The following is a 15268-nucleotide window of genomic DNA, read 5'->3' on the forward strand; positions in this document are numbered from 1 at the left end:
ACTCATTTGTGCTCTGCGCCACCGTGCGATGACCTTCTTTTTTTTTTTTCCTGCGCCGCCCTAACACCACGTGGTATTCTCAAACGGAATCGTAGTACTTGACCACAACTTTTCAGCCTGCCGCAAACGCGCTCGCCCGTCTGCTTTCCTTTTCATTTGGCCACGTTGTCGAGAAGCCGAGTTCCTTTTGAAACGACGTTGTCTTTGCATCCGGCAGTGTCGCTCCTGAAGGACCTGAAGCACGCCAACATCGTCACGCTCCACGATATCGTGCACACCGACAAGTCGCTCACACTGGTCTTCGAGTACCTGGTCAGCTCCTCTGGCACGCCGCTCATTTGTCAGCGTTCCCACCGCGGCTCCAATGACGCCGCCGCTCTCTTTCTCTCGCTGTTGTCTAGAACAAAGACCTCAAGCAGTACATGGGCGACTGCGGGAACATCCTCCTCACCATGCACAATGTCAAGGTGAGGCGAGGCGAACTGCGCGCGAGGGACCCCTGCTGGCGGACAGTAGCAAGACGCTCCCCTTTTTCATGTCCCAACTTCCTAAACGTCGCCAAATACAATCCAACTTTATTTGAGAAACGTTTGCATTTGAAACCATGAAGTCGCAATAATTCAATGCAAGAAAAATTCCCACGACTCGAATTGGGAGATGGCAAAAACAAAAAGTCGCTGCTCCACGTGCGTTAAGGTCGGTCATTCCCGTACCACGGATGCCGACTTGTCTGAAATTTGGCGGAAGCTCGAAGATGCGCTCCCCAGTGAGCGTCCGCTTTTTGCAAATAGCGGCGGCCCCGCTCGCTTTTTGTTGGAGCGTCGACTTGTTCTTAGCGACGTTGTTTTGTTTTTTTTGGGGGGATGTTGTGAATTTGACAGTAAACTCCCGAGTCGGAGGGACGAACGTCGGGAAGCCAACTCTTCATTTGCCCAAAGTGATCTTATCTGATGGTTTTGAAAATGATGAGTCGGTGCGAGGGAATACTTTGAAATGTGTGCTTTCATTCAAAGATGAGTCGAACACTTTCAAAAATATATGGATTTAAAGAAAAACATTTTTTTTTTATTGTCTCTCCATGGCGTGTCGTGGGCAGGACTGGAATGCGTGTCCCCTGTCAATTATGAATAATTTTCCCCGTCTAGATTTTTCTCTTCCAAATCCTGCGAGGCTTAGCGTACCGCCACCGGCGCAAAGTTCTCCATCGAGACTTGAAGCCGCAAAATCTGCTCATCGGCAACAAGGGCGAAGTCAAACTGGCCGACTTTGGTCTTTCTTTGCCGCGTGCGGCGACAAATGTCCACGTTGAGCGTCTTTTCTGGTGCGCAGGTCTGGCCCGGGCCAAGTCGGTGCCCACCAAAACGTACTCCAACGAGGTGGTCACTCTGTGGTATCGGCCCCCCGACGTGCTGCTGGGTTCTTCCGACTACTCCACGCCCATCGACATGTGGTGAGCGGGCCCGCGACTCGACCGCTCCGTGCCACGCTTTCCGTCGTTTGACGGCCGCGCGACGCCCGGGTAGCAACCTTACGCTTGAGTTTAAGCGAGTGCAAATACTTGCGAGGTTCGTGGGTCGGCGTCCGCAAATGACTTTTCTATTTTCTTTTAGTTTGGCGCTTTTTCCTATCGGATGTGAAGTGAGATTTATTAGAAAAAGTTGACTTTGTGGTTGTGTGACAGTGACGTCAGTTTGTGCCACCAAATCGCGTGAAGGTGCGTGCGCACACACACACACATTTGTGGAGCGTGGGCTGCGTACGTGTTGGCGGGTTGTCAACCCCCACGCGAGTGCGTGGCCGCCATGGCGCTTTTCTTCTCCCCGCTCATGAAATAGTTGCATTTTGAACATTCCCGTCACATGTTGCTTGTCTTTTTCTTTTATGCGATCAAAAACGTTGCAAACTTGCGTCGTGCCTGACGTCGTCATCTGCGGAGGAGGAAAAGAGTCACTCGCTCATTTTGAGCCAGTAAGCAGGAGAACGTTTGTTGTTTTCCGATGGGCAGGCAAAATAAAATGCCGTCCGGTCTGGCACGCGTCGCTTTTGTCCGTCCTCAGTGTGGACTTGCGCGTGCGTCGATGCCATCTGCTTGTTGCGTCGTCAGGGGCGTGGGCTGCATCTTCTACGAGATGGCAGCGGGCAGGCCGCTGTTTCCGGGCTCCGCCGCGGACGATGAGCTGCGCCTCATCTTCAGGCTGCTCGGTGAGTGCCGGAGCGCTCGCTGCCTCCTCCGGGATCTTTTTTTGTTGTTGTTTTTTTTTCATGCCGGCCGGGCAGCAAACCCGAGCGCTGCTCAGGAGCTGCGTCGAGCACAAAATCATTTCTAGCTCCTTTCTGCGTGATTTATAAGACAAATGTTTAAGAGACACAAAATGGACATATCTCAAATTTGGAATTTCATCTCCCACCGATTAAGTCATATTTAATGAAATGAATCAATGAAAAGAAAAATGAAATTCATTGGTAGGAATTTGTCAGCAAAACACATGAGCCTTTTATTTATAAATGAATGGATTTTATTCCGTAGCCATTTTAAATTTTATTGTGTCCAAAATCTTGACCATTTTTAATGGGCTCAAGGAATTCAAAATGAGCGCAAACGGTACAATTGATCATTTTTGAGTCAAGTGATAAGTCGTACAAAAACGGTCTTTAGCTGATCGTTGGGACTTGTTTAAAACAGTTTGAATGTAAAAAAAAAAAAAAAAAGCCACAAAACGTGAGCTTGTTAATAAGAATGAGCAATGTTTTATTGTTTGCAATTAGAGTGTCCGATGACCTCGTCATTTCATGATCTAAATCAATTCCCAAAATGGCAGCAAGTTAATGTGACGACGCCGTCTCGCGCAGGAACTCCCACGGAGGACAGCTGGCCCGGAATCTCGTCTGTGGACGAGTTCAAGTCGCACCAGTTCCCAAAGTACAAGAGCCAGCCGCTCATCAGCCACGCCCCCAGGTGAGCCCGCCCGCCCACTTAGTCGGGTGTGTGCACAACAGTCCACTTGGAACAAAGCGCTCGAGCTCCAACGTTTGCTTGAACGCTCGACTCCTATTTAGCTTCAGTGGGGTTTAGCTTCCCTTTGTGTTGACGAGCGCGTGCTCGGTCCAAAGTATGCGGCGAGCGAGCGCGCTGTTGCCGTCGCAAGAAGCAAATGTTAAGACTAGTCATCGTCACCCGGGATGGCAAACTGTTGCGCACTTGAACGCAACTGGCAACGATTCTTGTGAAGCAACGGGCAAAAAAGACCTTTCGGCAACTCTCCGGTACCCAGGATGCATTGCAGCATGCAGTAGCGTGTGCTTGAGGTTTGTGTCCCCGAGACAAGCCGTTGCAAATGGCGCCTCCACGTACAAATTGAGCACGAATGCAGCGCACCGGTACACCCCCGCCCTCAAAAGACAAAAGAAAAGAAAAAAGGCAAAACGCAGCGGCAAGAATGATAAGTTGTGATCTTAGTCTGGGTTCACTGTGCATACTGAGGGGGGGGGGGGCAGGTCAAGGCCGTGTTTATTGTCCAGGGATGTGTGTGTGTGTCACTTCCTGTAAGGAAATCCTGTGGAATAGTTGAGTGTGTTTCCTTCCTCCGGCTGTGCGGCCAGCCAATTTGACTCACCTCCACTTTGCTGACCTCTTTCTCTCGCTCGCTCTCTGCTGCAGATTGGACACGGACGGCATCGACCTGCTGCTTTCATTCCTCAAAGTGAGTCCGCCCGCAATCTTGCAGCTGGAGCGGTGCGCATTCAGGCCGCGCGTGACCTCCCCTTTTTTTTGGGGGTTGTTTTGGCGCGCCGCAGTACGAGTCAAAAATGCGGATCTCTGCAGACGAAGCCATGAGGCAGCCGTCTTTCGGGAGCTTCGGGCCTCGCGTGCGCACGCTGCCAGAAAGTGAGTAAGAAAATGGCAGCCGAGCGCAGCGACGCCGACGACATGAAAGACACGCGTGCGGCCGCTCTGACTCTAACGCTGCGTCTCTGGCAGACGTCTCCATTTTCACCTTGAAGGAGGTCCAGCTGCAGAGAGACCCCGGCTGCCGCAACTCCGAGTCAGGTGACCCTCAAGTCCTCGGCGCTTGTAAAAGGGGAGGCGGGTCCGGCTTGAACGGGGGCCTGGGCGACGTCACCAAAACTCCCCCAAAAATGTCTCATGTCCTTGAAATCCGCCCACACGGGGGCGCAAATATCCCCACGCCAACGGTCCAGATTTTGTCCCGATGGCGCACAAAAACCTTTGCAACCAATGATGACGTTTCATATCAATTTGTGTGCCAATAAAGCAAAAACACACGGCACAGTATTTTCGATTTTTCATTAGTTTGAGGGTTTTTTTTTTTAAGTTGAACTTTCATTATATTGAATTAGCGTTTCGAGCAGATTTTCTGACCTTTTTGGGCATTTATTTTCGATTGCATGAGTTGGCTTGTTTCATTTGAAGCCTGAGCTTAATTTTCAGTTTTATTATTTTTAGTTTTTTTGTTGTTTTTTTTTACGTAGTTTCGTTTTTTTTTTTGTGGTAATTTTAGCTTTTAGTTTTATTAATGTGAGTGTTTATAGTTTATTGATATTTATAATTATTAATGTTAGTTTAACTTTTGCTTCTTGTGTTAGTTTTAAGTTTTTTTTATTCATAGTTTTAGTTTAGGTTTATTGGTTTTAGGGTTTTTGTTTTTTTTTGGGTCATTTGGGTTAGCTGCAAAATTATAAAATGTCACGTTTCAAATCCACCCAAAAAGCTTCTGTGGTGTACAAAGTAAAGATGAAAATCAAGGACATTTTTATGTTTTTTATAATTATAGTTTGGAATTTCAATGATAAACAGACAATACTGTTTTTTTTTAAAAATCTCTAATATTTTTTCAATTGTACATTTCGTCTTTTTTTTTTTGCTTTCTCCCCACCTTAACTTTGGTCCAATTCAAAGTCCTGATGTGATATAGATTTGGCTCATCATCGTCGAGCGACAATTTAATTTAATGACATATTTGTGAAAAAAAAAATGCTGCGCCAAAAAATGGATCAGGAAAAAAAGTGAGGTTTAATTGACGTGAGGATGAATTTCTCCTAACATTTGCTTTTTTTTTGTTTGCAGGTACCGGGAAGAGCAGACGACAAAGCATGCTGTCTTAGAATCTTTGGGACAGTTTTCTTTTTCTTTTTTTTTTTTTTAAAGATTATTTGGAAATAATCTCTTGAGTTGTACAGCGCCATTACCGGATGATGGCGGAGCATCATCATCATCATCATCATCGACAGCCCTCCAAACCACTTGCGGAGCTTGTCCAGAATATGACGAGCCCCCGCCCAAAACAAGGTTTGGCCTCGACGTGGCCCTCCAAACGTTTCTGTTTTATATTTATGATGAAAAGAGAAAGTGCTGCTAAAACCCGACTACTGTTTAGATTTCTAACTGGCTCCGTCACTTTAAGAAGAACATGCAATGTGTCGAGATTTTGAATCTTTTGAAGTGGTGACATTTTTTGTTGGGATTTTCCATTTGTCATACATAGAACTCTCCCTTGAAGAGAGAAAAAAAAGAGATGTTTTTATTGACTTCTCCCCCCTCGTATAGGCCGTGTTGACTGGTGAGAGCTCGCTGGCGTGTCATTCCGGTCAGGTAGCGCAAACGTGTGCTTCTTCACATAGCGGAGCCTCAAATATTGCAAAAGCTAAGTTGAATGCCACGCAATCACACTCAAAGGCAAAAATGTGAGCACGGATTCCATCTCGTCCACATCCCGCCGAAGGTCGTACTCGTAAGATACGGGACATGGAATCGAAAAGAGCTCGAGCGGCTTCCCGTGCTCACGTGGCCTTGTTTAGTCGTTTGTTTTGAAGGAAAATCGTTTGCCAACAATTGTTTCTGCTGCTATGTGCAATTTAATTGCAGATGAGGAAAGAAAATTAAACAGAACATGATTCGTTTGACTTCTCTGCGACGAATGAAAAAGTCACAGCATTCGAGCATTCAATGCTCGGTTTATTGAAAATGGATGGTGGACATTCTTCACAAAACAAAATTGGACAGAATACAAACTGTCGACCACGTCCAGTATCAAAAAAGAGCAAGTACTAAAAAAAAAAAGGCTTTTCATTCATTTGAAAATCTTTTGTTGGGAGGTCAGGACACCAAAATGAAGGCACAGCCGGTGCGATCCGAGAAGCATAGTGCATATGTTACATACAATAAAAAAAAAAAAAGTGAAAGAAGAGCAGAGCTTATGAATGAGCTTCTCCCTGGAATTGAGCAGCGAGCAATATGGCTTTTCTCTCTCTCTCTCTTTTTTTTTTTTTTAAACGGAGTGCTTTCACACCACTGCAACCTCAAGCAATCCAAGTGCAAAAAAAAAACACCCAAATGAGGTCACAAACGTGTCTCAGGAGGAAGTTGAGCAGAATGAAGACGGCGCGACATCCATCCGTCTCGGTTGGGGCGCTCGGCTCGGAATCAGCACTTGCGAACGCCGGGCGGCGGCGACGACGACGACGAGGAAGGCGTTCCTTCCAGGCTCGGCAGAGGGAGAGGCATGTGTCCGTTGATTAGGCTGGGGAACTGCGGAGGAACAGAAAGGCGGGCCCGCAGTTAGGAGGGTGGATGAGGCACGTGCGCGTCGGCGGAAGCGCGGTGAATGGCTCACTTTCCGGTGAGGAACACCGCTCGGGCTTCCTGTTATTTCTTCATTGTGCCTCTTCCTGTTTGTCTCCGAGTTCAAAATGACCATCACAAGCGCCCAACTTCAACATTTGATCGATCAAATTGGGTTTGTTTTCTTGCCTGCAATCATTTCTCTTGATGACGACTGGACTCAACAAGATTTTTTGTTTTTCCACTTTTACTCTCTCTCAGGTGGAGCTAAAAACTTTTCATTGGGGTGGCCACGGTGATGCAACGTCAGCCGTCATGTTATTCATGGCATCCACGCAGTCAGGCCTCGTGAAATCAAATGCACAAATAGATAAAAACTTCCAGAACAAACTCCAAAGTCAAAGCAAAAAGTCCCATTTTGCCGAGCGTAATTTGATGCCATTTTCTTTGCTCAGATTTGCCTGCTAACAGCCAATCAGAGTTCTCCGATGCCCGACATCATTTTGCGCACGTGATCGATGCTGAAAAAAAAAAAATTCTTTCCAATTGTAAACTTTTTTTGGGGGTTGTTGTTTCTGCTTGTATGTGTTGGGCAAGACTGGCAGATGTGTGCAGTTTATTCCCTAAAAATTGTGACTGCGACTGCCACGGCAAGCAACGACATCTCAGCCAAGTAATTGGCTTGAAAAAGTCCCTCCCGATTTCGGGTGACACCGAATCTGTTCTTCACCCGGAACAGATTCTGATACCATGTGACAAGGAATGGCCGTGGCCACCACCGCCCCCCCCCCCGTAGCTCCGCCCCCGACTGCCCCCATTTGAAAACTGAGCGTTTGAGATCTTGGGAAAAACCGGAACGGCAGCGACGTGGCGTCACGCGAGTCAGCGATCGAGCACAACAAATTCCCCGATGCAAAATATTCTCCGTGCACGGCCCGATCTCTCCAACGGCGAGAACGATTTGTGGCCAACGCAGCGCATCCTCAAAAGCAAAAGCAAAAGCCTCCGGCGCTCACAAACCGCCGGTCGAATCCGACCAAAAACGTTCAACGCTATGGTTTCAACTTTGAATCGAGGACATTTGCGTTGAAAAAACAAACGTGAGCATTCCTAAAATCGATTTATGACACAAAATACGGGTGAAATCAAACCCCATCAATATTTGCACTTTTGTTCTAGGCACTGAAGAATGAAATTTGAAGTTAAATCACCAGCATCTGAACGTATACTTTTGAAGGTTTGCGTGTTTTTTTTCTTTTGCTCACCTGAAACAAGGATCCGTGGCTCTGCAGCCGGGCGGGGCTGAGCGGGGCCACGGGGCTGAGGCTGCTCCAGAAGTGGATGCCGGACAAGAGCGGACTGTGAGCCAGCAGAAGACCGGAGGGAGTCTGGAAAAAGAGCCAGAAGAAAAAGCACGGCGTCAAGAGGAGCGCACGGAATGCTTCTTTCGGGGCTAATGCAAAACATGCTGAAAATGCAAAATGGACGAGCGCCTTTTGGCCTTTGGAAAAACAAACCGGCGGAGCAGGAAGGAAGTCTGCGGTTTTTCCTCTTGGAATACAGGGGGAGGGGGGCCGGGGGGTTAACAAGAGAGAAAACATATGAAATCAATTTCTCTCTCTGGATCTTCCACACGTCACCTCAGAGAAGCGAGCCAGTGTTGCAGCCCCACTCGCGTTGTGAACGGAATTATTGGCGCATATGGCATCACTTAAGGGCCTCTCGCCTCCGCTCGGCTCGCCGACATTTTCGCCGCTTCTGCGTCTTGTTTTGACCCCGCCCCGCGTCGCACTTTGTCAGTCTGCGGTCAGCGACAAACATTTGACAACAACTCTCCTGCCGATGCGATGAAGGCAGCCGCATGGCTAAAGCGCAAACTGGCGGCGCTCCGGCTCCAAAACCATCTCACCGGATGGCAACAAAAACCGCAACGCACCAACAAAACCCTGAAATGAAAATCGGCTTTTGCAAATGGCTTGCTATTCATTCATTCATTAGGTATAGCCGCGTAGCGAAGCGGCAGATATCGCTATCAGGTCCACGCGACCTTATTTGAAGCGACCGGGTCCTCGATATCGGCGAGTACTCGTGTGAGTGAAGACTCGGACTGGCGTCGTTCTGACAAACGTGTGACTTGGAACTCGGTTGAGATGCGAGCGGCGCCAGTTTAGCAAAACAACAAATTCAACTTTGATGTCAAAGCACCGCTGCGTTGCGACTTGAGCCTTTTCGACGGCAATTTTCATTGTCCGTGAAAGGTTTTGGGAACAAGAAGCCTCGCGCTTTGCTTGGGTCGCAGGAGCTTCGCTGAAACTACCGCCGAATATCTCCTGCCGGCAAACAACTTGTTTGCCAATGACCGAGGCGCCAGACAAGCACGATGAAGCGAAGCCGAGGCCACCTGACAGGCCGCACGGGATTCGCTTGACAGGTAAGTCCATCGCCTCGTTTGGATTTTAAAACTAAAACCGCTCGTTCTCAATGCTAATGCTAGCGCGGCAGGAAAGTGTTCATTGGTCACGACGCTGCCACGGCGGGACATTGTGAATGACCGAGTTTCCGTTGGTCAGCGACGCCAGGCGAGGATTGGCAAATTCAAACGTCGTCCGCACGGAGAACACGGCACACTTTTCGCATCCGCGCCGCTAAAAGCAAGACAATGGGATGTCTTTATTTTTCATCCGCTCTGTATTTGAATTTCGGAATGTTCATCTCAGCATTTACACGTTTTTCTCGCCGGAAAGCATTTTGCGTGCTTTGCATTCACAAAATTGTTTGGACTCATCGTTGAAGCACTCAAAAAAACATTTGTCAAACCAAAATTGAGGTGGCATTTCGTTGCCCCACGTAGACAACGACAATGTTCATCTCGCGGCATTTCGACTTTCGAGTCACTGTCGCAAGTCATTGTTTTTTTCCCAGAACCGATTCAAACGAACGCGTGACAAACAAAAGTGCGCAAGCTCACGTCCCGACATTTACACTTTTGATTGCCAAAAAATTTCAGGCCGTCGGATGCTGGGAAAAAAAATAAATAAAAATGAAGTCATATCAGATGGAATGTGAAACTTTCTGCATTCCGACAAACGCTTCGGTGCGAATGCTCATCTCTCAGTGTTCATTCAAACAACACTTTGGACTTTGGAATTTTTTTTTTGTTTTAGTTTTTTGCTAGCGTTGATGTGACTTGTGTGCTCACCTGCGCCGTGAAGAAGGCGGGCGTGAGCGATCCGGACGGCAGCGCCGGACTGTTGAGGGCGATGGAGCCGATGTCGCTGCCCGCCAGCAGCAGGGAGGGCGCCGAGATGTCCAGAGCTTTTGGCTTTTTGCTTTTGGCCGGGAGTCCCGAGGAGGAGGAGGCGGAGCTTCTGCCGCCCTTCGTATCCGGAGGAGGCCTCAGGTCTCGCTCCCTGCGGCCGGACGACAAGTTGAGGGGCTGCGCGCCTCGCTCCCACGAGTCCCGGTCCTCGTCCTCGTCGTTACGGCGCGGGGAGGGCGAGGGGGGCCGTCGGGGCGTGGCGGGGCAAACGTACGCCTCGGCGTTGGCGTCGTTGGCGCCGAAGCGAATGACGGAGCGCGGCTCGTGGCGGAGCGCCCGCAGCAGCTGCGGCCGGTTGCGCAGCGTCGCCACGCTGAAGGACGAGTAGAGCCCCGAGTGCAGGTAGTCGTTGCGGCTCGCCGGCACCCCCGAGGCGGCCGCCGGCCGCACCCTCCGCCGGCACTCGTCGGCCTCTTCCTCGCCCTCGTCCGCCGCCTCCTCATCCACGCCGGCCTCGTGGGGCTCGCCCTCCCGCGAGGGGAACCTGCCGGCCGCCAAGCCCATCTCCACCATCCGCGGGTCCATTTTGAGAATCTCGGGGAAGGAGACGAACTTGTAGACGAACTTCTGGCCGATGACCTTCTTGATGATGTTCTGTCGAAAAAGAAAAGGAAGCAAAAACGTTTTTTTCAAACCGATACGAGTATCGGCACTCAACAACTTTGGTGGAAGGTTTATCCTGGTTTGCGAAAACAAAATCCCTGACAATTTGTCGCCTCGTGAGTCCTAAATTGATTTTCAGAATACTCACGTTTGGATTTTGAACGCTAACGTCCTAGGTGCTTTTGTCGCCGATATTCTTGGGGAATGACGTCCGTCTCCGTCGTAGCGCGCTGTTTGCATTTTTCGGCGAAAGGCCTCCGAGCTGTGTGGCGATGCATTTTTTGTATTCTGGGAAGCGTCGGAGTCGGCCCAAAATGAACCCAAAAAAAATTGACCCATTTGGCTGTGGTAAATTTTGGGAATTTCAAGCCAGTGTTGACGAGTCTTCTTTGCCACAAACACTTTGACCGCGTCTGCTTTCGCAAGCGTTTTGCTTCTGAGAAAGGCAATCCATTTTGAAAAACGAGTGGTGCGTCGCGTGGATTGATACCAACGTGAGTATTCTTAAAATAGATTTATTACGTCGACTCAAGATTACTCCACACGAGGTCTTTAAAGTCCAGTCAAAAAATGTTGCGCGTGACAATAATATTGCGTTTTGATCCATCTGACGGGGGCGGCCATTTTGCCACTTGCTGTCGACCGAAAGGTAGCGACCAATCACGGCTCGGCTTGCAAACGACCAAACGCAGAAAACGGGCGATCGGTGACTGTCGTTACCTGAGCGCTGAGCAACCGCGATGTCATTTTCAGTCGACAGCAGAGGGCGCCGTGATGACAAAATGGCCGCCACTCCGATGGATTGAGATGCTAAATTCCAGTCGTAACCCGAATGACGCGTCTCGACGGGTGGGGGGGGGGGTGGGGGGGCACACGGGACATTATATTGTGTCCAAGTATTTATTCATTTATTTTTTGCTACAATCTACAATGAGAGCTGGAGCGACCTTCCAAGAGTTTGTGGAGTTACCTTGTCGTAGTAGTAGCGCAGGGCCCGGCTGAGTTTGTCGTAGTTCATGTTGGTCTTGTTCTTGCGCAGCCCCCACAACTTGGCCACCTCCTCGGACTTGAGCAGCTTGAATTCGCCGTCGGTGGACGTCCAGCAGATCAGGTGCTTGTGGCTCTGGTCCAGCAGCAGCTGCAGCAGGAACTGCCACAGAGTGATGGCGCTGTCCATCGCCGCGCTGCGCAAAAGCCAAAAGCACGTAAGTCTCGCACGCACAAGCCCCAATGCTCACTTGGCACTTTTGTTGCTCGACTCCTCAAGTCATGTGGCATCAAGTATGGAACCAACGTTTCATCGCTGAGTTCTTTGGACTTTTTTTTTTTTTTGTAGCGGTCTTACAAGCCGACACTCAGACAATTTTTCTTTTTTGTCTCGGGTTGCTCACAAAAATGTGAGTGACAAGGTGGCCGTGAGCTTCAGCGCACTTTGGAAGATGGTAAACAAGTCTTCAGAAAGGCAAAGTGGGGGTAACGCAGATCATTCAAAAGACATTGAGTTTGATTTGAGTTCCTCCTTGGGGGCCGGCGTTGCGGACCCAATTTTGGCGGACATTGTGAGAGGCTCCATTGAGTTCTTTTTTTTTTTTTATTTGTAAGACAACACATTTGAAAAAATGTGGAACGGCAAATACGAGTGGGCTCACACAACTGTAATAGCGTAGCACCTCCCCCCGGCCCCCAAAAAGAGGAACAATTCAGCAGAGGTGCCCAACCACCGGGCTGCGGCCCAATGGCAGTCCGCAGGACTGAGACACACAGATGGAAAGAAAAATAAAGAAATAAATTGCAGCTGACGCATGCCGAGAGGGTAATTGTCTCGTCGCATTACGCAAATGCTAGCAAAATGAGTAACGATAGCACGCACAAAGACCGTTCGTCACCCAATGCGGCAAACAGCCAGCAAGCTAAAAGACGGGTGTGGACGAGGGGCGAGGCGGCAGCAGTGACGGTGCACAACGGGTTCCCGACAAACGCCATTCGCTGCTTTTGCAAAGGGACATGTGAAACTACAAAGCTGTCAAATTCAGGACGTCCTGCCATTCTGCTTGCAAGGGCAAATGGGCCGACCGAGGGGATCCCGCAGTGGGGGGGGGGTGCTTCCGTGCGCCGCCGACACACACTTCCCACTGCTGACAAGATCGACATCAGGTATGGTACATGGAAGAAATGCCGTTTTCCACGACTCACTTTGTTTTGGGAGTTTTTCCACAGTCTCCAAGCGAGTTTGAATTTGGAGTTGCGCAATTTCAGTGCAGTACCGCATGGTGCCACAACACGTCAGGCAGCACTGAGCAGCGCCTTGCGAAGCAACACTTGCTGGAGTGTTGCTGCTTGTTGGCACAACTTAATGGAGAGGTTTGGAGAATTGTTTCTAAGATAAATTCCTGTAAAGATGGATGATTAGAACAGTCTTTGATCTAAAATACACTTCACATTTGGTGAGTTTACATTCATTACATATTATTTGCGTAAATCTCTGTTAAAAGCTTCACAAAAAATAGTGGTAGAAAATGTGATTAATTACAATTCATTATGGATTTTTTGCGATGAATTAGTTAAAAAAAAAAGGAATTGCATATATATATATATATGTATATATATATATGCTGCAACCTATTTTTCCAATCGGATTCAGTCCAAGCAGATGTTTGCAAATTTGCAAAGCACGACAGAAATCTGAGAAAAATTCTTCAAGTTAAATAAAGATGATGATTCAAATCCTTCTCGATTAGTTGACGATTAATTTTGACAGCCTGGCTGCACATCACTGATTTGATTTTTAGAAAAATGTCTCTTATGTTCTGTTAAACTAAAGCGACGTGTGTTTGCTTTGTTTGTGTTTTTCAGTCATGGCCCATTTTTTTGGGATCCGATGCGATCCGAAGTCTAAAGAGAAGCTCAGCTCTCCTCTCCTCCGGGCCGCTCGGCTGCGTTGGGTGAGTCACGGCCGCCGTTCTTGTGCCGAGACGCGGACGCGTCCTCAGCCGGCTCACAAAGCCGCCCAGTGTGTCGGCCCAACGGAAACTCTTAATGAGATTAGTAGACGGCGCGCTGCAGACATTACTCGGTCGTGACCACATCTCGCCTGCTTCCCGTTCGTTCGTTCGCTCGCTCGCTCGTTTGTTCGGCTGGACGTGGAAAAAGTCCAAGTCGTGATTTCATCACAATGCTTTCCCCTCTGCTGCTGTCGGGTTTTGTTTGTTTGTTTGTTTTAACCCTCTTTTTATTTTATTTTTGCTTTTGAATATATTTAGCTGTGTTTATGCAAAAGCAATGAAACTTTCTTTTCAAGGGTGGTTGTTTTTTTTCCCTCATTTCCATTTGTTCACCTTTATTGCGGCCGCTTTTAACCATGTGAAAACGACGTTGTCTAACTCCTTGTTATTAACTGCTTTGACTCATACAATTGAGGTCAAATGGGTTCCTTGTAGACTCAACACTTGCATTTTTTTTTCGACCAGATGACATCATTGATCAATTTTGGGACAAGGGAGCAATTTCCTGTAATATTGTGAGTTTCCGAAAGAGGCGTTTTGCGGCTTACTGCATTCCAGTTGAGATTTTTACAAAGTGTTGAAACTCTCTGCTGACCAAATAACATTTTATAACATGCGAAACAAAGACTGAAGTAGTAGCAGTGCAAAAGAAAATAAATGGTCACAGAAAAGATGTTAATGTCATTTTATTTGGTTATTTTACAACCTTACCATTCTGCAAAAATAATAATAATAATTTGAAAGGTTAAAGACAAATGAATGCCACAATATGACAATAACCGATGTTAGCCTATTTCTAGCAAGGTCATCTAGTAGTTAGTTACTAGATAATAAGTTAGTAGTGACTAGTTAGTAGCTGCTGGTTACTCGCCTCTATTTTTCTATTTTATCTAGCGCATGAATTAAAAAAAAATCCTAAAAGTCTGTACGTGGCAAACAACGAAGATGCAAAAAGGTTCGGAAAATCAAACCAAGCGTGTTGTTTAAAAAGTCAAAATTAGTTTTTTTTTTTTTGTCTAAGTTGTTGCTCGGAAGCACACCGGAAGGAAGAAAAGAGAAGAGCAGAAAAAAAAAAAGAGAAAGAGAGAAAGAGAGCGACAAGCTGCTATTCACGTCGAAAAAAAGTGTTGCGTTCACTGGCTTTGAACAAGAAAGTAGAAAACCAACTTGGGTGACAAGAACAAAGCTAAAAACTCCAAAAGAATTGCTTACCTGCGATCACTTCCGCGGCCTTTCTTCCCCGCCGAGGAACTTCAGCGCGACGCCCCCGGAGAGGAGGCTTGTTTTTCCATGCTTGCTTGCTTGCTTGCTACGCGGCTAGTGCTCGGCCTGAAATCGGATCCTGCGCTTTTTCTTTCTCCGAGCAGGAAGTCAAAGCGGGCAGACGCAGAGCCGGCGGCGGCTCACTTCCTCTCGCCGACGATTCCCCAGGCGCTCCGCTCTGCCGTCTGTGTAAACACACTTTTCCTCCCCTCCTCTTCGCCTCTGGTGCTGAGCCGCTGACGGACGCCCGTCGGCCGACACACATGGCGAGCGACACGCACGGAAACAAGGAGAGGGAGTTAGGGGGAGAGAGAGAGAGAGAAAAAGAAAAAGAACGAAAGATGGTGGGGGAGGGTTTGTTTTTAGGGAGGGGGGTATCGGCGAAATATCCGACGGCCCCTGAACTGACATCATCGCTTCGCATCGCTGGCGGTCACGGTGCCTTCAGGAAAGCCTCGTCAACGTGACCACCTCGCACAAAAAGAATTCGCTTTCCACTCT

The 15268-nt window shown here is 48.2% G+C and overlaps 2 protein-coding genes across 9 annotated transcripts; one reads left to right on the top strand and one right to left on the bottom strand.

Annotated features, from left to right (window-relative positions):
- Positions 1-226: 226 nt before the first annotated feature.
- On the top strand, positions 227-5385 carry LOC148334604 (cyclin-dependent kinase 17-like). Of its 7 annotated transcripts, XM_088298107.1 has the most exons (8): positions 227-467; positions 1330-1450; positions 2105-2202; positions 2851-2956; positions 3659-3701; positions 3796-3886; positions 3980-4048; positions 5087-5385. In XM_088298107.1, the coding sequence occupies exons 1-8, from the start codon at positions 365-367 to the stop codon at positions 5122-5124; spliced, it is 669 nt and encodes a 222-aa protein (XP_088154233.1). In that variant the 5' UTR covers positions 227-364; the 3' UTR covers positions 5125-5385. The 7 variants fall into 7 exon arrangements, with proteins under 7 accessions (XP_088154233.1, XP_088154230.1, XP_088154235.1 ...); XM_088298104.1 differs by having other exon boundaries at positions 3659-3886; XM_088298109.1 differs by lacking the exon at positions 2105-2202.
- Positions 5386-5953: 568 nt separating this feature from the next.
- LOC148334605 (ETS domain-containing protein Elk-3-like) lies at positions 5954-15131 on the bottom strand. Of its 2 annotated transcripts, XM_088298101.1 has the most exons (5): positions 14717-15131; positions 11473-11686; positions 9780-10493; positions 7846-7968; positions 5954-6547 (listed from the first exon to the last, which is right to left on the bottom strand). In XM_088298101.1, exons 2-5 carry the CDS (start codon positions 11677-11679, stop codon positions 6443-6445), a joined length of 1149 nt encoding a protein of 382 aa, XP_088154227.1. In that variant the 5' UTR covers positions 11680-11686; positions 14717-15131; the 3' UTR covers positions 5954-6442. The 2 variants fall into 2 exon arrangements, with proteins under 2 accessions (XP_088154227.1, XP_088154228.1); XM_088298102.1 differs by lacking the exons at positions 11473-11686; positions 14717-15131 and adding an exon at positions 11223-11374.
- Between the last annotated feature and the right edge of the window lie 137 nt (positions 15132-15268).

Source organism: Idiotropiscis lumnitzeri, chromosome 6, assembly GCF_059441095.1.
Source record: "Idiotropiscis lumnitzeri isolate Australia: NSW breed Sydney's pygmy pipehorse chromosome 6, RoL_Ilum_1.0, whole genome shotgun sequence".
NCBI lineage: Eukaryota > Metazoa > Chordata > Actinopteri > Syngnathiformes > Syngnathidae > Idiotropiscis > Idiotropiscis lumnitzeri.